Genomic DNA, 24,319 nt, shown 5'->3' with positions numbered 1-24,319 from the left:
GGGGGAGCAGGTCAGCCTCGGGGAGGGGGGGGTCCTGCCTTCCACCCTTCTGCCCGCTACTGGGTGAGCGGCACCCGGTACGAGGCCGAGTGGCACCTGGTGTGGGGCTGAGCGTCAGCTGGTACATTGTGAGCATCACCTGGTATGGGGCTGAGCATCACCCAGTATGGGCCTGAGCATCACCCAGTACAGGGCCGAGCACTGGTACGAGATGAGCATCACCCAGTATGGGTCTGAGCATCACCCAGTACAGGGCCGAGCACTGGTACGAGATGAGCATCACCCAGTATGGGCCTGAGCATCACCCGATATGGGGCTGAGCATCACCCGGTACGTTGTGAGCATCACCCAATATGGGTTTGAGCATCACCCAGTACAGAGCTGAGCACTGGTACAAGACAAGCATCACCCAGTATGGGTCTGAGCATCACCTGACACAGGGCTGAGCATCACCCAGTATGAGCCTGAGCATCACCCGGTACATTGTGAGCATCACCCAGTATGGGTCTGAGCATCACCCAGTATGAGCCCGAGTATCACCCAGTACGTTGTGAGCATCACCCAATATGGGTTTGAGCATCACCCAGTATGGGGCTGAGCATCACCCAGTACAGGGCTGAGGATCACCCAGTATGGGTCTGAGCATCACCCAGTACAGAGCTGAGCATTGATACAAGACAAGCATCACCCAGTATGGGTCTGAGCATCACCCAGTGCAGAGCTGAGCATTGATACAAGACAAGCATCACCCAGTATGGGTCTGAGCATCACCCAGTACAGGGCCAAGCCCTGGTACGAGATGAGCATCACCCAGTATGGGCCTGAGCATCACCCAGTACAGGGCTGAGCATCACCTGGTACTTTGTGAGCATCACCCAGCATCGGTCTGAGCATCACCCAGTACAGGGCTGAGCACTGGTACGAGACAAGCATCACCCAGTACAGGGCTGAGGATCACCCAGTATGGGTCTGAGGATCACCCAGTGCAGGGCTGAGCATCACCCAGTATGGGTCTGAGCATCACCCAGTACAGGGCTGAGCATCACCCAGTATGGATGTGAGCATCACCCAGTACAGGGCTGAGCATCACCCAGTATGGGTCTGAGCATCACCCAGTATCAGGCTGAGCATCACCCAGTACAGGGCTGAGCATCACCCAGTATGGATGTGAGCATCACCCAGTACAGGGCTGAGCATCACCCAGTATGGATGTGAGCATCACCCAGTATGAGTCTGAGCATCACCCAGTACGTTGTGAGCATCACCCAATATGGGTCTGAGCATCACCCAGTATCGGTCTGAGGATCACCCAGTACAGGGCTGAGCATTGGTACGAGACGAACATCACCCAGTATGGGTCTGACCATCACCCAGTATCGGTCTGAGCATCACCCAGTATGTTGTGAGCATCACCCAGTATGGGTCTGAGCATCACCCAGTACAGGGCTGAGCATCACCCAGTATGGATGTGAGCATCACCCAGTATGAGTCTGAGCATCACCCAGTACGTTGTGAGCATCACCCAATATGGGTCTGAGCATCACCCAGTACAGGGCTGAGCATCACCCAGTATCAATCTGAGGATCACCCAGTACAGGGCTGAGGATCACCCAGTACAAGGCTGAACATTGGTATGAGACGAGCATCACCCAGTATGGGTCTGAGCATCACCCAGTACAGGGCTGAGCACCCAGTACAGGGTTGAGCACTGGTATGGGGTGAGCATCACCCGCTATGGGTCTGAGCACCACCCAGTACGGGGCCCAGCATGGCCTCGCACGGGGCCCAGCATCACTATCACCCAGTACAGGGCTGAGCATCACCCAGTATGGGTCTGAGCATCACCCAGTATCAGGCTGAGCATCACCCAGTACAGGGCTGAGCATCACCCAGTATGGATGTGAGCATCACCCAGTACAGGGCTGAGCATCACCCAGTATGGATGTGAGCATCACCCAGTATGAGTCTGAGCATCACCCAGTACGTTGTGAGCATCACCCAATATGGGTCTGAGCATCACCCAGTATCGGTCTGAGGATCACCCAGTACAGGGCTGAGCATTGGTACGAGACGAACATCACCCAGTATGGGTCTGACCATCACCCAGTATCGGTCTGAGCATCACCCAGTATGGTGTGAGCATCACCCAGTATGGGTCTGAGCATCACCCAGTACAGGGCTGAGCATCACCCAGTATGGGTCTGAGCATCACCCAGTACAGGGCTGAGCATCACCCAGTATGGGTCTGAGCATCACCCAGTACAGGGCTGAGCATCACCCAGTATCAATCTGAGGATCACCCAGTACAGGGCTGAGGATCACCCAGTACAAGGCTGAACATTGGTATGAGACGAGCATCACCCAGTATGGGTCTGAGCATCACCCAGTACAGGGCTGAGCACCCAGTACAGGGTTGAGCACTGGTATGGGGTGAGCATCACCCGCTATGGGTCTGAGCACCACCCAGTACGGGGCCCAGCATGGCCTCGCACGGGGCCCAGCATCACTATGGGGTTGAGCATCACCCGATACAGAGCTAAGCATCAGTACAGGGTTGAGTGCCTCCCAGTACAGAGTGGAACACAGCCCAGTACAGGGTCAAACACTGCCTGGCAGAGGTCTAAGCATGGGTACGGGGCTGAGCATCACCCGGTACGGGGCCAAGCACGGGTATAGGGCTAAGCAGCCCCCAGCACGGGGCCAAGCATCACAGTACAGGGCTGAGCATCACCTGGAACAGGGCTGAGCTTCACCCAGTGTATGGGGCTGAGCATCAGCACAGGACCCAGTATGGGTCTAAGCATCAGTATGGGACCCAGCATGGCCCAGTATGGGCCTAAGCATCAGGATGGGACTGAGTATCGCCCAATATGGGACCAAGTATCGCCCAGTATGGGTCTAGGCATCAGTATGGGACTGGGTATTGCCCAATATGGGACCAAGTATCGCCCAGTATGGGTCTAGGCATCAGTATGGGACTGGGTATTGCCCAATATGGGACCAAGTATCGCCCAGTATGGGTCTAGGCATCAGTATGGGACTGGGTATTGCCCAATATGGGACCAAGTATCGCCCAGTATGGGTCTAGGCATCAGTATGGGACTGGGTATTGCCCAATATGGGACCAAGTATCGCCCAGTATGGGTCTAGGCATCAGTATGGGACTGGGTATTGCCCAATATGGGACCAAGTATCGCCCAGTATGGGTCTAGGCATCAGTATGGGACTGGGTATTGCCCAATATGGGACCAAGTATCGCCCAGTATGGGTCTAGGCATCAGTATGGGACTGGGTATTGCCCAATATGGGACCAAGTATCGCCCAGTATGGGTCTAGGCATCAGTATGGGACTGGGTATTGCCCAATATGGGACCAAGTATCGCCCAGTATGGGTCTAGGCATCAGTATGGGACTGGGTATTGCCCAATATGGGACCAAGTATCGCCCAGTATGGGTCTAGGCATCAGTACAGGACCCAGCATCACCCAGTATGGGTCCGAGCAGCGGAATGGGACTGAGGAATATTGCCCAGTATGGGTCTAAGTATCAGTGTGGGACTGAGTATCACCCAATATGGGACCAAGTATTGCCCAGTATGGGTCTAAGCATCAGTATGGGACCGAGTATCACCCAATATGGGACCAAGTATCGCCCAGTATGGGTCTAGGCATCAGTACAGGAGCCAGCATCACCCAGTATGGGTCCAAGCAGCAGAATGGGACTGAGGAATATCGCCCAGTATGGGTCTAAGCCTCAGTATGGGACTGAGTATCACCCAATATGGGACCAAGTATTGCCCAGTATGGGTCTAAGCATCAGTGTGGGACTGAGTATTGCCCAATATGGGACCAAGTATTGCCCAGTATGGGTCTAGGCATCAGTATGGGACCAAGATTCGCCCAGTATGGGTCTAAGCGTCAGTATGGGACTGAGTATCACCCAATATGGGACCAAGTATTGCCCAGTATGGGTCTAAGCATCACTGTGGGACTGAGTATCGCCCAATATGAGACTGAGTATCGCCCAGTATGTGTCTAGGCATCAGCCCAGGATCCAGCATCCCCCAGTATGGGTCCGAGCAGCAGAATGGGACTGAGGAATATCGCCCAGTATGGGTCTAAGCACCAGTATGGGACTGAGTATCGCCCAGTATGGGTCTAGGCATCAGTACAGGAGCCAGCATCACCCAATATGGATCCGAGCAACAGAATGGGACTGAGGAATATCGCCCAGTATGGGTCTAAGCATCAGGATGGGACCAAGATTCGCCCAGTATGGGACCAAGTATCGCCCAGTATGGGTCTAAGCATCACTGTGGGACTGAGTATCGCCCAATATGAGACTGAGTATCGCCCAGTATGTGTCTAGGCATCAGCCCAGGATCCAGCATCCCAAGTATTGCCCAGTATGGGTCTAAGCATCACTGTGGGACTGAGTATCGCCCAATATGAGACTGAGTATCGCCCAGTATGTGTCTAGGCATCAGCCCAGGATCCAGCATCCCCCAGTATGGGTCCGAGCAGCAGAATGGGACTGAGGAATATCGCCCAGTATGGATCTAAGCATCAGCCCAGGATCCAGCATCCCCCAGTATGGGTCCGAGCAGCAGAATGGGACTGAGGAATATCGCCCAGTATGGGTCTGAGCATCAGTATGGGACCAAGTATCGCCCAGTATGGGTCTGAGCATCAGTCTAAGCATCAGCCCAGGACCCAGCATCCCCTGGTCCAAGGTCAATCCCTGCCCGGTTGGGGGCTGGCTGGCTCCAGGCAGGGCCTGTGCCGCCGCAGCGTGCCGGAGCCAGGGGAGGGCATTGCAGCAGCCGGGCCGGGGGCCAAGAGGGCCATGTGAGCCGCAGCCGCTCGCCTCTTCCCGGAGGACAAAAATCAGGCACGAAGCGCGTGGCGGGCAGCGAGGAGCAGCATCCCTGCCCGGGCGGGGGGGCAAGGGGACCTCTCACCTCCCCCCAAGGAGATCCGGCCCCATCCCTTTCTGCTATTCCATAGGGAAAAGGCAGCCCCCCCAGCCCCGCACGCCCGTCGCAGCACGGCCATCGCTGCCCTCACCCAGCGGGGAAATTCTGCCAGGATGAGGGCCCCCCCAAAAAAATCCCCAACCTTAAGGGTTCAAAACACCAAGGACATCTCTACCTCTCGTTTTAATGCAGCTCCCAAAGGGGCCGGGAAGGTGGGCCTTGCTTAAAACACCGTGGTACGGAGCAACACGTCAAACCAGCTTTTTAAAAATAAATGTTTTATCGTTTATAAAATGTTATAAATACTTATAAATTTTAGAAAACCACTCTGCCTTTCTACCAGGAGATTATTAGAGCGCCGTCGCAGCTCCTCCCCCCCGGGAATGCAGAGGAACCAGGAAGCACCAGTGAGCAAAAATCAGTGTAAACCAACTGGCTCTGGTCCCCGCCCGGCGAGGGGGTGGAAGGAAAACACCCCCTGCAAGCCCCCCCTTTCAACCCCCCGGCTCATCATCCTCACCCCTAAAGCTCCTCCAAGCACAGGGATTGCTTCTCCCCAAACTGGCTCCCCCCAGCCTATCGCGATATTTTTAGTGGCACTGGGAAGAGATTTGCACTGTCACCTGCTGGGATGAGGACGGGGAAGGAGTGTACAGTGAAGGAATGTGAAAGAATAATACAATTTGGGGGGAGGGAAATAAGGATGCTGGAGTGTTTGGTCACATTTGTGCCCATTTTTACATTGGGAGCCTCTGAGACAAAGCTTCGAGCGCAGCCCAGGTGCTGGGGGAGCAGAATGAAACTACTCATTGACACCAAAACCAACCCAGACCTGGGCCAGCAGCTTGAGTTTGTGAGGCTCTGTGGGTCACGCTGTGGGGCAAAGGGGGGGCACACCCCTGGGGAATCAGCCATGGGCAGAGGGAGCTGGAAACCAGCTGGGATTTTGGGCCCCAGCCTCCAAGGAGATTTTTCAGGAGCGCTGTGGGTCAGAGCAGGAGCAGCAGCAGGATGCTGGGGGGGGGAGGCACGAGATGGGGCATGGCCCTGGGGGGGCATCGAGGCGGATGGCAGGTCCCTGACCCCGCCTGGGCTTCTCCAGGATGTATTTTGGCTGGAAAACAGCACGGCCCTGGCATATTATGAAACATCCTTGTTTATAGGGGCTGGGAGAGAGAGTTTCCATCCTGCCCTCTGCGGTGCCAAGCCCTTCTGGGAGTCCGCAGGGAGTAGGTTCCCCATCCGAAAACCACAAGAGGAGGAAGAAATGGAAAAGAGATGAGGTGGCAACCCCCCCACCGACCTCCTCCTCCTCCCCAAAAAAGCCCCCCTGTGCTTTCCTTCATCCCCTCCTCCTCGCCACCGCCCCCAGCGCAGATGGCTGTGGGGCACCCCATGGCGTTTCCGCCCCCAGATGCCAGGCGAGGACCTTGGACCGCTCAGGTGGGGCGGATTCTGCACAGGGGTGTGTGCGTAGCACCCAGGGTGTCCCCCCCCCCGGCACTGGGGCAGGGAGGTGCCACGTTGCAGGGCCTGGCTGCTGGGGGAGCGGCGGGAGGGCTGGCATCTTGCCCCCGCCATTATCTGCATTCCTCAGCTCTCCAACGTGGGGCTGGGTGCGGCGAGGGGGGCCGGCGGGGCCGTGGGGCAGGATACGGCCCTCCTGCCCCACGTCCTGCTTCACCTCAGGGTCACCTGTCCCAGGTCAGGGGGGTGGACACTGTGAGGAGCAGCCCCATGGATGCCCCCCCCCTACCCAGTCAAGGAAAAGGCTTTTGGGAAGCAAAGCAAGCAGCACTGGTGAAACTGGGAATATTTCAGCAGGCAGCTGGTTCCTCTGCCAGGCAGCCCACGCAGTCTCTCGGCAGGGACACTGAGGAGGGAGGGAGGAGGGGGGGGGGGACCGGGCTGGGACCCCCACCCCAGCCATCAGAGCCACAGAGACCAGAGAGAGGGGGCGGCGCTGCAACGTGTGGACTGGAGTGAACCGGAGGAATCCAAACAATATCCCCTTTCTTCAGCGTTCCCGTGGCGGAGGGAAGGAGCAGAGGAACCCTGATTAGAAACAGCACCGAGGCGAACGCCCCCGGGGAGCTGCACCAAAGCACCGGGCTCTGTGTGGCCTCCAGGGCAGCCAGCTCTCAGCCCATCAAGGTTCACCCAGAGTGGACATGAGTAGTGCCACATCCAGCCTTTTCCCAACCCAACTCCCAGCCACTAGAGCCTCGGGTCACCCCACGGAGCCGTTTCTAAAGGACTTCTCCAACTCTCGCCTCGAGCCCGAGCTCCTCAGCCACAATGGAAATACCAAGGGGCTGTAGCTCTGCTTCGTCAACCACGTTATTTAGCCTCCGCAGAAGGCCGGGTCTGGCCAGGTTTCCAGCAGAGCTCAGCAATTCAGGACGCCGGGACGGTGTGGCACTGGATATCAAGACAGGCCCCGTGAGATATCTCAAGAACCAGACCCCCCCCAAATCGCTCGGCTCTCTGAAAAACTCTGGCTTTCGTACCCAACTCGCCTGTTGAGATGGAAATCAGTCAAGCAGGGAAGATAAAATTCCATAAGACCAACCCCCGGGGAAAGCCAAGAGCTGGTTTTGCGTGACAGCCCCCCCTCTCCTCCAACGTCCACCCGCTCCTCACCTGGTGAATCGGACTTTGCAGATGTTGCATTCGTAGGGCTTCTCCCCGGTGTGGGTGCGGATGTGGCGCGGCAGCTTGCCAGCCCCCTGGATCACCTTCTCACAGATGGGGCACTTTTGGAATGCTTTTGCCCTGATCTTCTTCTCCACTTTCTGCGACCAGGAAGGGTAGACGTCGCCCTCGTTTGAACTGCTGAAATATTTCAAGTAATAATCCATCACCCCGTCGTCGTCCTTTCGGTCGTCTTCCCCGAGCTGCTGTCTCCCCACGGAATTCATCATCTGCTGCAGCAGGGCGCTGGCGGCCAAACCATCCACCTCCCTGGTGTCATCCTCCGTCTCCGCTCCAGCAGCAACGAAACCAGGGGAGTCACCGGCTTCCTGCTGGTCCAGAGGCCCCCCTGGGGTCCCCTCCTCTTCTCCCGGTGTGGGCAGGCCACGGCCGCTGTAATGTCCGTTCTGAGAAGGTGAAAACATGGAGCCAGGAGCCACCTCCTCCTCCTCTCTGTCCAGCCACATGGCTGGGTTGCTGCTCTCAGGATCACAGTCATTCGCCTTTGGTCTTTCGTTTAGGGGGGCTTGCGAGTAGAAGTCTAGGCCATTGCAGTCCGGCTCCTCCTCCTCCTCTTGGCCTCGGAAGTTCAGTCTCTGAAGGTCTCTCAACTCTGGGTTGGTCCACGGAAAGCTGCCTTGGTGGCCATTGACGGGGTTGCTCTGGAAGAACTCCAGGTACTCTTTTGCTCTGAGATGGTTCCTTTGATCAATTTGATCTACTGTATCCATCTGGTCATTTTTGGCCAGAATCTTCCTGTCCAGGAGATCCGTGCAAACATCCCTTACCGCCGGGATCTCCAGCAGTGTGGCGGCATTGAGGATGTCGTTGACATTTGAAGTGCTGACAGTAAGGGTCGCGGTGTAAGCGAACTCCAGCAGAGCCGACAAGGCATCCGCGCTCACAAAGTCTATCTCATACACGTTTTGCTGGTCCACCACTAACCCTGAGGTGAAGAGCTTCTTGAAGTACTGGCTGCAGGCCGCCAGGACGGAGCGGTGGGTGGGGAACTCCTGGCCTTCCACCAAGATGACCACGTCGCACAACAGCCCGTTGTTTCTCTGCTCATTCAGGCTGCTGAGGATGTCGCTGCTGTGATCGGGGAACGGGATCCCTATGGGGCCGTCCACGCCACCCGCCATCTTCGATGCAAAAGGCTACGAGAGGAGGAGGAGGAAAAGAGCAATGAGTCACGGGGACCTCGGCCACTCGGAGGCATCACATCGCATGGGCACACTCCCAAAGCAGAGCAGGCACCTGCCCGTCGATGCCAGCGTGCTCTGGAGCAAGCACTAGCCATTGGCTACTGTGCCCTCTGTACCTTCCCACGTCCCCCTTGAGTCCACCATCTTGCCCAGAGCCTGAGACTCCATGAGCAGGCAAGGAGGGACCCGTTCTTACCCTCACTCTGGGGAGGAGGAGGAGGAGGAGGAGAAACACAGCCCAGGTGCTCTCCCAGTCTGGAAGAAGAGCTGAATTAGCACGGATGCGGGCCAGGGCCAGCAAGCCTCAGCAAGGACCAGGGTTAACAGAGCCAGAGGGCATCTGGACCCAGCTGGTAGCAGTGCCTGGCGTTGGGCTACAATGGCATGAGCCTCACCAGTGGACCCCAAGTCCACCTCGGGGAGTATTTCCCAGTCCCACCACTTCTATTGGAAAGGTCCCCTGCTCATTCAGCCTCGCTGTGCCCAGCCAAACTCTGGATACACTGGGAAAAGCATTCCCATGGCTCATCCCTGGGGTCCCAGGCTCTGCTGCTCCAAGGGATGCGGGCAGTGGGATGGCAGCAAATTTTGGGAAGGTCCCAGCGACAAGCTCAGCACTTGATGGCACCAGTATGTGGGAAGTGGGAAGCACCAACCACCCCAGTCTGCTGTGAGGGGTTAAGAGCCAAGCTTAAACATTCAAATCCAAGGTACCTGCTTGGGACAGGGGCCTCTGAGGTGGCCAGAGAGGAGACTGGTGTCACCAGCAGCAGCAGAGCTGGCGCAAGCCCCCCCTCCCAGCATCCCAGAAAGGCTTCGGCAGAAGCTTTTTCCAAAGCTGAGGGTTGGTTTGGGAAAAGAGAAATACATCAGTCAGTTGCTCCTGATGTGCCAGCACGGCAGAAAAGGATCCACTTGACTTTAAACACATCCTCCCTTCCAAGGCTGAAAAAGCCAGAGCGAAGCGAGTGGCTCTGATGGGACGGGATCCCCCTTTGCTGGGAGAGGGGGAGCAAACACCAGCAAGAGCAAAACTTGCCCTGAACAAGCCCCTCAGCTCCCCCCAGAACCAGCCTTCTGATGCCTAAATTGGCAATAACATTCCCCTCCTCTCCGTCTCAAGCAGCAACCCCCTGTTCCTTACACCAGAGATGCTTTCCCCCCCCATAAATCAATATATTCACCCCCACCCCCGCCCCAAACACCGGGGCTAATGCGACCTGCAATATATCCTCACGTGAATAATTTGGTTCATAAAATACCTTTGGCACAAGCATTAAGTATCAAAGTCCCCAGTTTCCAGCTGGGGAAACTGAGGCACGGCAAGAAGCAGCCCTGCCCCACACAATATGGGAGGGGGGGAAGAAGGGGGGAGAGAGGGGGGCGGATGAGTCAGGGCCAGGGTCAGAAGAGAACTAATTATGGAGGAAGCAACTCCCAGCCCCACGTTAAAGCCCGGGGAGGCAGCAACTGGGCTGCAAAACAACGCTCGCTCCCCAACACACACGTCCCCCCCACAAACACACCCCAATTCTGGGCAGATTTTTCAGCAGTTCTTCCTATTTTCTTATTTTTAAAACATTTCATTAATCCAAGAGAAAAAAAAAAACAAACAAAAAAAGGAATTAAAGAATTTCTAATTTCTCCACCTTCTTGTTTTATATAAAGAAAATGCAGGAGACGGCAGCTCCGAGTCCACAAAACGCCTATTTGAAGCAACCCCCTCAATATTAAACCACAATAATGTATAAAGCAGCATTAGGTTCATCACGCAGACGTGATGGGGGGGCTGGGGGGAGTGGAAGAACCAGAGGAGTGGGGCTGGATGCACAGGGCACCCGGTGCAAGACCTGCCACCAACACCAAGCACCGAATCAAGGTGTCTTCTTGGGACACGTGGAAGAAGGACACCAACTCCAGAGCCACCTCCTGGGCTCCCGCAGCAGCAGGATTTAAACTCAAAGCCACTATTTCACTTTTTTTTTTTTTTAAATAAGAGGTCCTGGCTGGGGAGGAAAAGGTGGCTGAGTGGCTGAGTGCAGCCTGGGGACCTGGAAAGCACCACTCTGAATTCCAGCACCGGCTCCAGGTATGACCTTGGGCAAGGTCACTGCATCCCTGCATCCACAGGGGGTCCCTTGGACCCCCCCTAGCCCCCCAAGTGGCTGGGTGACAGCAGGGGAGGCTCAGCAATCGCTTGCCCCATTGCCACCAGGGCACCCCCAGAGCTCCCCAAATCCCCCCCCGGTCTGAGCCATCACGGCACATCACTCCCCAGAAAAGGGGGGCTGATACTCTGCCCCCCCCCCAACACCTCCTGGCCTGGAAAACGACACTAAAACCTTCCGCCCCCCCCTTTCCCCTCTAGATCAGATGCTTTACAAAGCTGCCCCCCCCCCCATCTAAACAGAACTTAAGCTGTGTGTAGCATTTTGAAGCTTCTTGTGGGCAGCTGAGCTTCGGCACCCACACAACCGGGCTTTGTCGGTGGTGGTGCCCGGCTCTGGGGACCGAGGGGGCCTGGGGGAGCGAGTCGGGTGGTGCAGGAGAGGTCACCCCCCCCTCTGTCCCCATCCCCGGTCAGGGGGGGGCCAGGACAATCAGCCGGACAGTGTGGGAACGGCTGCAGGGTCATGAGACTGCGGAGGGCTGGCATGGAAAGTTGTACAACTTCGCAACTCATTCTCCTCGCACAACACCCCCTTTGTTGTCCCTCATCTGCGGTGGCTGAGAACGTGGAGGGGCAAACCGGTTGCCCTGAGGCTCCCCCCCCACCTCTCCATGGCCAGAGACCACCAGGCTCCTTCCCCAAACGTCGCAGCCCAGCCTGTAAAAAAAAAAATCACACCCTTTTCCCTTTTTCCAGGGGGCTGAGCAGCCGGAGAATTACCGCCCGCACAGGGCTGGGTGGCTCAGGGGATTAGTAACCAGAGATGGAGCCTTCCCACCTTCCCAGGTTGATAAAAAACACCCCACCAGGAGCCAGCACGGGCCACAATGCAGGGTTGGTGAATTGGATGAAACCCTCTCGGAAAAAATCTTGAGGGCCAGGTGACAAGTGACAAGAAGCGCTGGCACCGCCACCCCGGTTAGTCCCCTCCTTGGCAAGAATAAGGGCTGAACGGGCCACCAAGGGGGGAGCCTTCAACTACTGACCTAAATTTCCCAGGCAGCTCTTTTCTCTCTCCGTACCCCCCAGCTGCACAAAAGGCATCATCCCCTTGTTGAGCCAGACTGCGCGGCTCGGCAGGGCTGCAAAAAACGCCACATTTCACCCCAAAAGTGGCAGCGTTCGAGAAATTAGGGAATCGTCCTCCCATAGAACCTGTCACAGGGGAGGGGAGCACCCTCCACTTAAAATACGGCCCGTTTGAAAGAGAGGGTTTACAACCCCACAGAGCTCTGGGATTTATTTACAAACCTCATTTATAAACCTGGCGGAACGGGACACGCATCCTGGACTATTTGGGTAAATCTTTCGGCGGCGCCGAGTCTCCTATCCCGGAGTATTGGGCTAAATCTTTCAGCGGCGCCGAGTCTCTTCTGTGTTTCCAAAATACTAATGCTTGGGCCCAGCTCGAGCCCCCCCCCCAAACAGCCCCATTCCAGGCAGGGGAAAAAGAAAAAATAATAAAAAAATCATTTTTGGGGGGGCGAGAAGCACCACCGACCTCACATTTGAGTGAGAGGAGCCATCGGCCTCCCCAAGACAGTGGCCATCCGGGCCGTTCCGCATCATGCTGAGGCCAGCTGCAGTTTGATGCTGCTCCTCGATGCTAAAAAGGTTCTTTTCTTAAATTTATCAACTCAACTCCTTTCAGACCTAGGAGAAGAACCAGGAAAGAGCAGTGCGGAACGTTAAACCGAAACCCCTGAGCTTGCACTTTACTCCCCTGGCGTCCAGCGGGATGTCACCCAATCGCTTTCCTCCAGGAGCTCTGGAATTTGACATTTACATTCAAATGAGACGACCACATTAAGATGGGATCACAACCAAAAGTGCTGACAAAACGCTGCTTAATTACTAGTTTTCCCCAGACCCACAGTGGGTTTGGTGTTTTGTTGTGTTGGGTTTTTTTTTTTTTTTTCCTTTTACTTCTTGGCTTTACTTTAAAATTTAGCCGGGAAGAGGAGAGGAACCTGAGCAGCTTACGAGGGCTCTGAAATATGCAGGTATCGGGTGTAAGAGCTAAGTCACCTCAGGTTGGGGAGTGTTTTAAACGTGCTCTTCATCTGGAAAAAAAAAATAAATCCCAAATGGCTTTAAAAAGGCAGGGCTCTCCCCTCCCACAGCAGTGCCACCCACTCCAGAGGCACCCAGGAGAAGCTTTGAGTAACACCACACACCCTCCCCAGGCAGAAAAGGCAAATTATCATCGCCTTTTTCCACCAAGAACAAGGAGAAATGGCTTTAGGGCACTGTGACAATCCACAAGGCAAAATTTCCTGGGAATAACTGCATTTTGAGCTATGGCGTGTTGTTATATTTGGCCTCTTGCAGCTCGAGGTACCCAAGGAATGGAGATCATGAGTTGATCCAGTTGGTGGTCCGTAATAAGTGGTGTTCCTCAGGGGTCAGTACTGGGTCCAGTCCTCTTCGATATAGTCATCAATGACATGGATGAAGGGATGGAATGTTGCCTCAGCACTTTTGCAGATGATATAAAACTGGAAAGGGGTGGCTGACACACCAGAGGCTGTGCCACCATCCAGTGAGACCTGGACAGGCTGGAGAGTTGGGCAGAGAGGAACCTGATGAACTTCAACAAGGGCAAGTGTAGGGTCTTGCACCTGGGGAGGAATAACCCCCTGCACCAGCACAGGTTGGGGGTGACCTGCTGGAGAGCAGCTCTGAGGAGAAAGACCTGAGAGTTCTGGTGGACAACAGGATGCCCATGAGCCAGCAATGGGCCCTTGTAGCCAAGAAGGCCAATGGCATCTTGGGGGGCATCAGGAAGAGTGTGACCAGCAGATGGAGGGAGGTCATCCTGCCCCTCTGCTCTGCCCTGGGGAGGCCCCATCTGGAGCACTGGGACCAGTTCTGGGCTTCCCAGGTCCAGAAGGACAGGGAACTGCTGGAGAGGGTACAGCAGAGGCTACAAAGATGATGAAGGGACTAGAACATCTCCCTCATAAGGAAAGGCTGAGGAACTTTGGTCTTTTCAGTCTGGAAAAGAGAAGACTGAGGGGGGATCTGATCAACACCTATAAATACTTAAAGGGTGGGTGTCAGGAGGATGGGGCCAGTCTTTTTTCAGTGGTGCCCAGGGACAGGACAAGAGGTAACGGGCACAAACTTGACCATGGGAAGTTCCATCTCAACATGAGGAGGAACTTCTTCACTTTGAGGGTGGTAGAGCCCTGAACAGGCTGCCCAGGGAGGTGGTGGAATCTCCTTCTCTGGAGACATTCAAACCCCACCTGGACATGTTCCTGTGGGACCTGCTCTGGGTGACCCTGCTCTGGCAGGGGATTGGAGGAGATGATCTCCAGAGGTCCCTGCCAACCCCGTATCATTCTGTGATTTCTTAGAGGCAAGGCACATATGACAGAGTCAGGGCAGACTTTGGAGCAGCGCTGCTAGAAAAGAATTATTAAAATAATGTTGCTATATTAAACAAAAAACCCAAGTCAGTGGTTTGCTGCCCAAGGCCCAAACATTATCCCAGCCCTCACTCACCACCGACTGGGGAAATGGGCATTTTCTCCCTATGAATAGCTCACCCCGATTATAGGTCACACAATGCAAGTCCTTGTCTCTTCGCTTTATATTTAGGGAGCGACCATCCCAGTTCCCCCTTTCCTTATTCCAGCTGTCAGGACACACCTGGAAGCCTGGATCTCCCGAGCTAAATGGCAGCTCTCTGGCCACTGGGAGCCGTGAGCCATCATCTCTGCTGACACCAAGCTCTGCAACATCCCAAGGACAAGCCCAAGCAGGTCTCCCTCTGCCCAGGATCCACCCTAAACTATGCAGAGGCCTGGGGAAACACACCTAACACGCAGCAGAATCAAGCCAAAAAGGTGGGAAGATGGTAGGCAGGAGGAAAGGAAGCAGGGTGTTTTTGCCTGCTTGGGAAAAGTCACTTATTTCAACCACTCTACGGTGCTGTTAAAATTCAACCGCGCTCTCAAAAGGAATGCGCTGTCGGCAGTTTAGTGCCAAACTATCCCAATTATGTGGACCTGCAAAACAGATGCATGTTCTCGAGAGGAAGACCCTGCACATCAACAGAAACAAACTGCATGGTAAGAAAAAAAAAAAAAAAAAAGAGAAAAATAAAAGCATACCGACTTATTTTTAAAAAAACAAATCTACATTTTCGATAAGGCAACAGGAAGAAATCTTAGCAGGTAATTGAGCCAACAACAGCAAAAAAGAATGAATTCCAGCTTTCTTATTTCTTAACTGGACATCGCATCTGGGGTAAAACACCAAAAGACACATATGACCAAGATCACGCAGCTATTGAAGTGAAGAGATCAGAGCAGGATGAGCACCCTCCAAATATCTGTGGGCTCTTGGTGGACAATATGGCTCTGTCTTCGGGAAACAGGCATCCCCTCCAGCCCCCCGCGAGTCCCCGGCCGAAGGCACTGGCTCTGGGAAGCATCTTGTCCCCCAGCTCTCAATGCAGGGTCTCTGTTCCAGCAGCTCTAAGCGCTGGATTCATGACACGAAGACTTGTGTAAGGAAGGAGATTTGACCACATCAGGAGGATTCGGTCGGTTCCCAAACAGGCACCGGGGTCACACAACCAGCTCTGGTTCCTCCAAGCTGGGTGGTTGGTTTTCATAGAATCATAGAATTGCCCAGGCCAGAAGGGACCTCCAAAGGCCATCTAGTCCGACCTCCCCGCAGTCAGCAGGGACACCCCCAACTAGACCAGGTTGCCCAGGGCCTCGTCGAGCCTCTCCTTGAATATCTCCAGGGAAGGGGCCTCAACCACCTCCCTGGGCAACCTGGTCCAGTGCTCCACTACCCTCACAGTGAAGAACCCCCTTCTAATCTCCAATCTAAATCTGTTCCCCTCCAGCTTGAAGCCATTGCCCCTCGTCCTGTCACTGCAGGCCTTTCTAAACAGGCTCTCCCCAGCCTTCCTGTAGCCCCCCTCAGGTACTGGAAGGCTGCTATTAGGTCTCCCCGGAGCCTCCTCTTCTCCAGGCTGAACAACCCCAGCTCCCTCAGCCTGTCCTCGCAGCAGAGGTGCTCCATCCCCCTGATCATCCTTGTGGCCCTCCTCTGGACCCTCTCCATCAGGTCCATGTCCTTCTTATATTGAGGGCTCCAGACCTGCACACAATACTCCAGGTGAGGTCTCACCAGAGCAAAGTGGCAGAATCACCTCTCTGGACCTGCTGGCAACGCTTCTTTTGATGCAGCCCATCCTTCCAACCACCTGAGCTTTCCAAGCGTCAACATCTTGAATTTAACACGAAGTGGAAAAAAACAACCGAGACGCTGCGACGACACGCGATGGGGCAGCCTGAGCTCCTGGGTTCCATCCACCACCCTCCGTTTCAGCCCAACTCGATGAACTTGCACCACTATCAGGTAAGCAAAACAGCCGGGGGTTTTCCTTCCCGCTGCCAGGTTGGACCTGCCAGGGAGGTTTGCCTCTCCCTACTGTCTAGAAACACACACCTGGGCAGCGGAGGAAGCTCCAGCACAGAGTCAACCCTTGTCATAGGACTGTTTCATACCGAGGTAAAAAGGAAATCCACCCCAAAACCTGCAGATAGGTCAACAGCTCATCCTTCAGCACGGATCACCCTCATCTTAGAGGAGCCAAAGCGCTTTATGAGCCGTATAGTGATGGGAAGAAACACTGAAACCACCACAGAAACTACAAGCTCAGGGGCAGGATGCAGAACTATTGAGCAGCGCAGAAGTTGAGGCAGGAAAGGAGAATCCCACATCCTGCTGCCGCTGCCAAGGGAATGCTGGTAGGAAGAAGAGCTGGTAATTGCTCCCACTGACGTCTGGACAAAGCACTGGAATTCAATGAGCATCACGGGAACTTTAATGACCACAAATGATCAAGAACCTCGATTTTTCCTTCGTATTAAAAAAAACTACTATTAATCATCCCCTCCTGCAGCCAGAGCACCTCGGAGATAGGAGCAGCGCCAAGAGCTGGCTTTGCCTGTGGTGGTGTCCTCTCCTGGGGCTGGCCAAAAAGGGGCAGATCTGCTGAGCTGGGGGAGCAAGGACAGCCCACCACCCCCCCCAAAGCCAGCAGCCAGCCATTTCCGTGCTCAGGAACGGCTGCATCCTGTGCTCATTCAGAGGAGCCTGCGTAGGTCTGATATATTTGGCAGAGCATCTAAATCGGGCTGGAAGAGCTGCATTGAAGAATTTGGATGAAGAAGTCCCAAGCCCACGTTACACCGGCGTTTCAGCTCAGATGTCAAACCGGGCTACTGAAGGGATGACCACCAAGTCTCTCATCAAGGTGCCACGTCGCCCAGCGGCTCCTGGACAGACAGGTTTTGGGGGTAACTCAGTAATCTCCCCGCTACCTCAGGCAAACCGTGGCAGCTGATTGCAGGTATCCCCAAGAAACCAATTTGAATTTTACACCTCAACCCATTTATAATCTTTGCAGTATTCAAAACCGGCCCCCTCCCGGCCTTTCCCACTGTGTCAGCAGTGGGAAGAAGCAGAGAACTTCACCGAGACACCTCGTGCCAAGCCAGAACCAGAGCAAGAGCAACCAGAACGGGGCTCCTCAACTCCTCTGGCAGCTCCAGGTTGTAGAACAAGAGGCAGAAGAGATGGTGTGACCATGACGGAGCAGGGAGATAACGACTACTGAGGTGGAGCTGGTCCCCGTGGTGCTGTTAATGAGATGCTGGAGGTCTGGGATTCCTCATCATGCTGGAGGAAATCATCAGGGACGCTGCTCCGTGAGATGCTGGAGGTCTGGGATTCCTCATCACGCTGGAGGACATCATCAGGGACGCCGCTCCGAAAGCGCACCAGGAAGGAAAGGGCACGTTGCTCTTCATTTTTTTCCAAAATTCCTTGAATTTAAATGCTTTTCACACAACGGTCCAGAAGAGAAAGGATGTGCCAGATGTGGCTTTTTACTCGTTGCACGGACAGCAAAAAGACAAGTGCTGCTGAGGCAAAGGCTCACAACCATCAGCTTTGACACCAAATCCAGGGTCTGACCAACCAACTGACCCCTCAGCAAATCCCACCCCCATTCCCCTCTCCCTGCCTCCACATTTTGATCCAAACTCTGACCTCCAAGCACAACCACAGCACAGAGAAGTGTCGCTGCTGCTGACCAGGAGAATTAAACCAAAAGCAGCAGAGGAGAAGCACACAGGGCTCACTCTGATGTGTCCCAAGTGCTTGGGGACAGGGGGAAAGCTCTTTGCATCTCCCAGGACACAGTCTGTGGCTTTCACATAAACCTAACGGCCTTCACCGCCCGGAGAAGACACACAGCATGGCTCTGACTCTGAAGATGCTGGTAGATAACTTCCACAATTAAGAAAATGGACAAGGGATGACCAAATGTCACGCTCTGTGATGCTGCTGATCCCTACCCACGTCTGGAACCGGGAAGACATTTCCTTCCAGGGCACAGCGCAGCCTCGCAGAGCGCAGGGGGAAGTTGGGTTTCCGCTGCAGCATCGACGACCGGCAAAAACCAGAAGTCGACGTAGACCCCGACCAGACAGCAGTGGTCTGCTCCCTCCTGCCATGTCACGCCATGAAGCACCATGGCCAGGCCTCTGCCGGACCCGTTACGGCACAACCGAAAGAGACAGCATGGCATGGTGTGGCACAGAGACAGCATGGCATGGTGTGGCACAGAGACAGCACGGCACGGTGTGGCACAGAACGTCCCCAACCTGCCACCCCTCCAAAACCATCCCGCACCCGTCAACACACGTCCCCTTTCGCCGCTGACAGCAACACCCAGGACGTACTAAGACTTCTCTCATGTTGCAAGGTTAGCTTGAACTGGTTACTCCACCCAGACCTCCTTGCCAATTTTCTCCTTTGTCATCAGAGACCATATTTAATCCAGCAGGAATGCACCTTGGTTCGAGCCCGTGTACTCAGGGACCCAAGGCCAACGCGTGTCCCTTGAGCTTCGGCGCTTGCAGGGGTTCATTTTTGCACCCCCATCACCAGCACCATTGCTCAGCCTCAAGCTTTCTCAACATGATGGTCCCAGGTCCACCACGTGAGGTCTACGTGCTGGGACCACCACCGAGCAGCACTGACAGCCACCAGGTACCAGGAATTTCTTCATGCTGAGAAGAAATGAGCCACCATCCACCGAGGAGGTCACCCAACGACCCTCAGACACTGCTGCAAAACCCACCTTCCCTCCAGCAGGGCTGGGTCTGAACCGCTCCTAGGCCTCCCTCTTCTCCTCAACCTGCTGGAAACCTCCGAGCACGGCATATGGGGCTGGGAAGGCCAACCAACCTCATGTTAATGGAAGCTGCTTGTTTTGCTGCTGAAACAAACTCTTTAAAAGCCAAGCCCAAGTGTGCCCACACGCCTGGTGCCACAGCCCTCTGACGGGTTTGCTCCCACATAGCTCCCTTGTTGCCGTACGGCAACTGAGCGGCTCCCTGAAAAACCACAGCGGGGTTTTCGGGAGATCCTGCAAAATACCAAGCCCCTAGTTCTCCTAAATACTTTAGAAAGCCTCAGAAGTTACACACGAAGGGGAAAAAAAACCAAAAAAACCCCAAAACACAACACAAAAAAACACAAAACATGAAATTCTGCATTTCAATCCCGGCTAAAGGACCAGCCCTTGCCCAGGAGCTCAGTGTGTACGGAAGGTTTCTTTTTCAACGCCCCAAGAGCCTGGAGGCCCCAAGATTCATGTGGAAATAAGCTGCCGACGTTTCAGAAAGGCAACATTCGACCCCATCCTCAAAGGGAGCAACTGAAGACTCCTCATGAAGAAACAAAGCCGTCGCCAGCTTTAACCCACCACTGGGTGAAGCCCGAGGGCTGAGCGGGGGCTGCGGGGCCACCGGCACTTCCCAGCCTCTCAAGGCTGGATGAAAACGAGAGCTTTAGAGGGTAGTATTTTTATACCTTCTTCCCCTTCAGAGACCAGGTAAGACCACAGACCAGCAAGAGGCTAAATCCTGCACACCCTACTCTGGCCAAAAATCTCCCCAAAGTCACCACCAGTGTTTTCTCCAAGGAAGGCCGACAGCATCTACCCACTTTGCACCACGTTCTCCCTCCCGTCGAAGCTTCTGTCCATCTCCTGAACCAAGAGAACCATAAGAACTGCTCAAAACCCACATCCCCCCATTCCCACAGCATCCATCCATTTCCCGAACTGCTCCCAAGCCCCAAAATCAACCTGTCCCTCTCCCACCCCGCTGTCATGTCACAGGTTCCCCTTCGCAGCCTCCGCATCCTTCTCCTCCAAAAAAACAGACTATTCCTGCCCCATTCCACGGCAAAGCTCTAGCATTAATCTCATTTCCTCAAAACAGCACCTCGAAGACCAGTTGTCTCCTCCTCACCAGGAAGGGGGGGGGGGGGGAAATAAAGAATAAGATTGGAGTTTAGTGACAAAGCGGAGTGTATCGGGCAGGGCAGTCCCTTAGGTAATCCCTAGTTTGGGGATAAAGAACTCATCTCACCGTTCTTGACTCCCCGTGACGTGCAAGAAGTGAATCCTGAGAGCAAGCATGCCACGTGCTTCATCCCCGGCAACGCCGTCCTGCCATGAAGCTCTTCCTCCCTCCTGGGTGCAGGAGCGGGCAGCGCGGGGATGAAGGGAGGGAACGCTGAACTGGTACCGCGTGTACTCTGCCTGTTGGGGCAAGAGGCTCCCAGTAACTAGAGAGCAGCAACCTGTAGCTACAAGCCCTGCGCTGGGTAGGTGCTCGAGCAAACAAACAAAAAAAAAAAAAAGAAAAAAGAAAAAAATACCCCCAAAAAACCCAAGAAACCAACAAAAAAAAAAAAAAAAAAAAAAAAAAAAAAGAAATCTACTTACTAGTTTCCAGTTTGCCGGTGGGAAAGAAGTAGGTGCACGAACCAGGAAGGAAATAGGGAGCCCAGCTGCAGTTTAACAGCAGGCAAGAGGGAGTTAAAACACAGGGCTGGGATGCTTGGGAGCATCCTCTGCTGTGGGGAAGGAAAAAAAAAAAAAAAAGCAGGGCAGCAGCCCCTTCCCGCAGCAGTGAGCAGATCTCAGATGGGCATTGCCGAACCGCAGGGGGGGAAAGGAGGAGGAAAACCCTCCTGAAGGTGCTAAACCCTTCCCAGGCAAAGAAAGCACCCAGCAAGTGCCAGCGCTGCGTGTTCCTGCCCCTGCCCCGGCTTGGAAGAGCCCGGTGAGAAGAGTTTGAGGCAGGGAGGCTGTCCTCAAGGAGATCCCACTCCCTCCAGCCTGGCCCTACGCATTTTTTTAAGGGGTCGGCGAAGCGACGGCGTCGGAAAGCGTCGGATTGCCAGGGGATCTGCGGCTCAGCTCACCGCCGTGGCCTTGGCTCCCACCTGCAGCCACGGGGCAGCTCACACCAGTTTCCAGTTTCTCGCACCTTGTCACCTTTAGAGAGGCCGTGGAGCCTTAGAGTTTCCTTCCACCTGCAGCCCGGGATCTCGCAGGAAAATTTACAAGTCCCCTCAGGCAGTTGGGTCTCCAAAAGGGGAGCAGGATCCCCACTGTGATTCGAGGCACAGAAGGGCTTTTTTTGCTCTGTTTGAGCAGCATCCGGACTCTGCTCCAGGAGCCGGCGCTGACACCGGGGAGACGGGGAAAACTGAAACTATGCACGGAAGGAAAACGATACGGGCAGGGAGCTGGGTGAGAAACAATTGTCCCTGGATACTCGCAGAGGATCCTGATGCTCGTCTGACCTCGTTTGCTCCCGCTCCGACGTCCCACCGGAGCTCGGAGATGCTCCCGGAGCAGGTACGGGGACAGACACACAGCTCACACCAATCAGGCATCAAACACAACCCCTTTGGATCAAAGGGTCACAGGACTGGGTACAAACGCTCCTCTCCGTCCTAAAGACTGTCTGTCTTTCTCCCTTTCCCCGAGTTCTGCTTGTCAAAAGGCTTTTAATTACAGCTTGAAAACCAGTCTCTTCAAATCTGAGGTTAAAGGCTGGTTGAGAGCAACTGTTTATTGCTTTGACTATGCAAGATAACGAGTAGGATTCTAATTGTTTGCCACAGAAGCCTTCTCTTTCAATAAAGGCAGCATCCTGAGACTGGGAAAAAACCCTCAAGTGTCAGTTTTAATCAAGATTAAACCACAGTTCTGAAGCATTTAGGCTCCCTCTCAAACGCAGACCTGGAATTTCACAGGTCCCTCCTCCCCCCCCCTCTCAATTTTAGGGTTCGACTCGATCCTGCAGAGTTAAAAACCCAGCACTCGGGCAGCACTTTATCCACCAAAAGAGGTCTGGAGTAACACAGGCAGTGCAAGCAAAGCATCGTGGCGCCGGAATGAAAGCAGAAATTCCTTCCCCCATTTGCGTCCCATGCCGACATCCAGATTCTCACGCCGGGAAAACAACCGTCATTTCCAATTCAGCTTTCAAAAAAAGTTCACAAAACCACAAAAGCAAACCCACCGCATTCACCGTGTCAAATTAATTCCACCCAGCCACGGCCGGCCCCGCACCTCCACAAAAGCAGAGCTCCTTGGTCAACCCACGACAGGGCTAAAAAGATCATCCTCAGACCCACTACCACAACGCAACGAGATGCATATACGAGCAAAAAACCAAATTAAATTAAAAAAAAAAAAAAAAAAAGGCATAAGGAGAGTTGCAGATCAGCAGAAAAGGAAGAACTACTTTCATTCACCACCAAATTTATTAAGAGCTCACGCCTTGCAAAACCCTCCCCTAAGTTACTAACGCAATTAAGGCTCGGTGGAAAAATCCCACCATCTCACCCATGTTTGGGTTGCGCCTCTTCACTCCCTCTTTCACCAGAACAAGCCTAAACAGGGGCCAGAATGAATATTAAACAAGAACGGCTCCTCTCTAATAAAGTGCTCAGTTTCTCTGTCTCTCTTTTATCTTTTTTTTTTTAAAGTCGTTTAAATCCCAACATCTCCAGCAAACCATCAGAATGAAGTCAGACCGTCTCTTCCTGATCAGCCTCCAGAAGTGCCCACATGCTGCAATTTTCAACCAGAACCGGCAGAAACATTCAGAAATAACACGTTTCCTTAAAAAAAAAAATAAAATCCAACCAAAACTCCCAACGCTTTTTAAAATGACGAGATGACCTTTTAGCTCCGCTGCTGCTGCGCTGTGCACAACTCCAACCCTCATTAGGTTGTAAATTCTTCCAGGCAGAGACCTACTCTCCCTGTTGCCTACAAAGTGCTTCTTATATAAGTTATGGTTTCGATAGGCAAGACAATTAACAGCACGGGGAACCTGGCTGATCTTGAACTGGGACCAGCAGCAAACTCTTACCAAGAGTCCTTGAGCAGAGAGAAACTTTTGCTGCCAGGCCTCCTGCTGCCCTGCGAGTACGAGGGTCTCCAGGAGCTGAGGAGGAGGAGGAGGAAGGAGCGGTCACATCGGTTGCCGGTGCACGACAGGAACTCTTGTTTTCAACACAGAAAGGCCGGGATTTAAAAGTTCTGGTCAGAGGAAGCCCCGGGTGCCGGGAGTCCCGCTCCACACGCAGGTCTGAGGGCTCTTCCCACACAACTGGAGGCACGAAGCCCTCTCCCCGGGCAGCAACCAGCTCGCCTCCATTTTCAGACCATGGTCACAGGACAATCTGCCCGTGACTTTGCCTCCTGCCATCAATAGTGCTGCTGGAGACGCCGGCGGTATCTTGGGGGGACTCAGCCCTGGGCACCCCCGAGGTTCGATTTCCCACCCCACTGCCTCAAACTCCTCAACCTCTCAAGGGAAGAGGGTGAAGATGAAGGAAGTGTCCCCCACCTTGGCCTTGCCCAGGGGATGCTGCCCCTCACGCCAACCTCGGCCTTGCCCGCTGGTCCTGCGCCAGGCGGGGGGAGAGCAGCTTATCCTGCCCGGGCCCGGCCCCGACGGCTTTCAGGGCCCCAACCACCGAGAGAGGGGGGGGAAGAAGGGGGGGGGATTATCACTGCCAACCGCCGCCGGCAGCCCGACCCCCCCCCGCTCCCAGGGGGTGGGTGCGGAGCCGGCCGGGGGGAGATAAGGAAGGGGTGAGGGAAAAAAAAAAAAATCTATATATAATAAATAACCCCCACAGAGGGAAGGCCAGGGCTGGCAGGCCCGGGGGGAGGCCGGAGGGCCCGGGCAGGCCGAGGGAAGGCCGGCTCCCCGCGGGGACGACCTTGGGGTGCTCGGGGACGAGCATGGGGAGCCCCAGCCGGGCCTGAAGCGGCCCTACCCGGCGCCCCCGCACCGGCCGGGCTGACGGGCCGCAGGCCCCGGGGGACCCCACCCAGCGGCCGGGCCCCCCCCC

General features: G+C 54.7%; 1 protein-coding gene across 3 annotated transcripts in view; it reads right to left on the bottom strand.

The window, feature by feature from the left end:
- Positions 1–24,280, bottom strand: part of ZBTB7A (zinc finger and BTB domain containing 7A) — a 24,907-nt gene extending 627 nt beyond the window's left edge. The window contains exons 1-3 of one of the 3 annotated variants that reach the window (XM_014949650.1): positions 23,809–24,280; positions 23,329–23,403; positions 7,619–8,826 (exon numbers count right to left, since the gene is read on the bottom strand). In XM_014949650.1, coding sequence (XP_014805136.1) covers positions 7,619–8,811 — 1,193 coding nt within the window. In that variant the 5' untranslated portion in view covers positions 8,812–8,826; positions 23,329–23,403; positions 23,809–24,280. Of the gene's footprint in view, positions 1–7,618; positions 8,827–9,070; positions 9,521–23,328 lie in introns of those variants that run through there. The other 2 variants (XM_014949649.1, XM_014949651.1) reach the window with 2 other exon arrangements.
- Positions 24,281–24,319: the final 39 nt, after the last annotated feature.

Source organism: Calidris pugnax, unplaced genomic scaffold (genome assembly GCF_001431845.1).
Source record: "Calidris pugnax isolate Ruff unplaced genomic scaffold, ASM143184v1 scaffold173, whole genome shotgun sequence".
Lineage (NCBI taxonomy): Eukaryota > Metazoa > Chordata > Aves > Charadriiformes > Scolopacidae > Calidris > Calidris pugnax.
The sequence above is the reverse complement of the archived record's forward strand: the minus strand, read 5'-3'. Positions and strand labels throughout refer to the sequence as shown.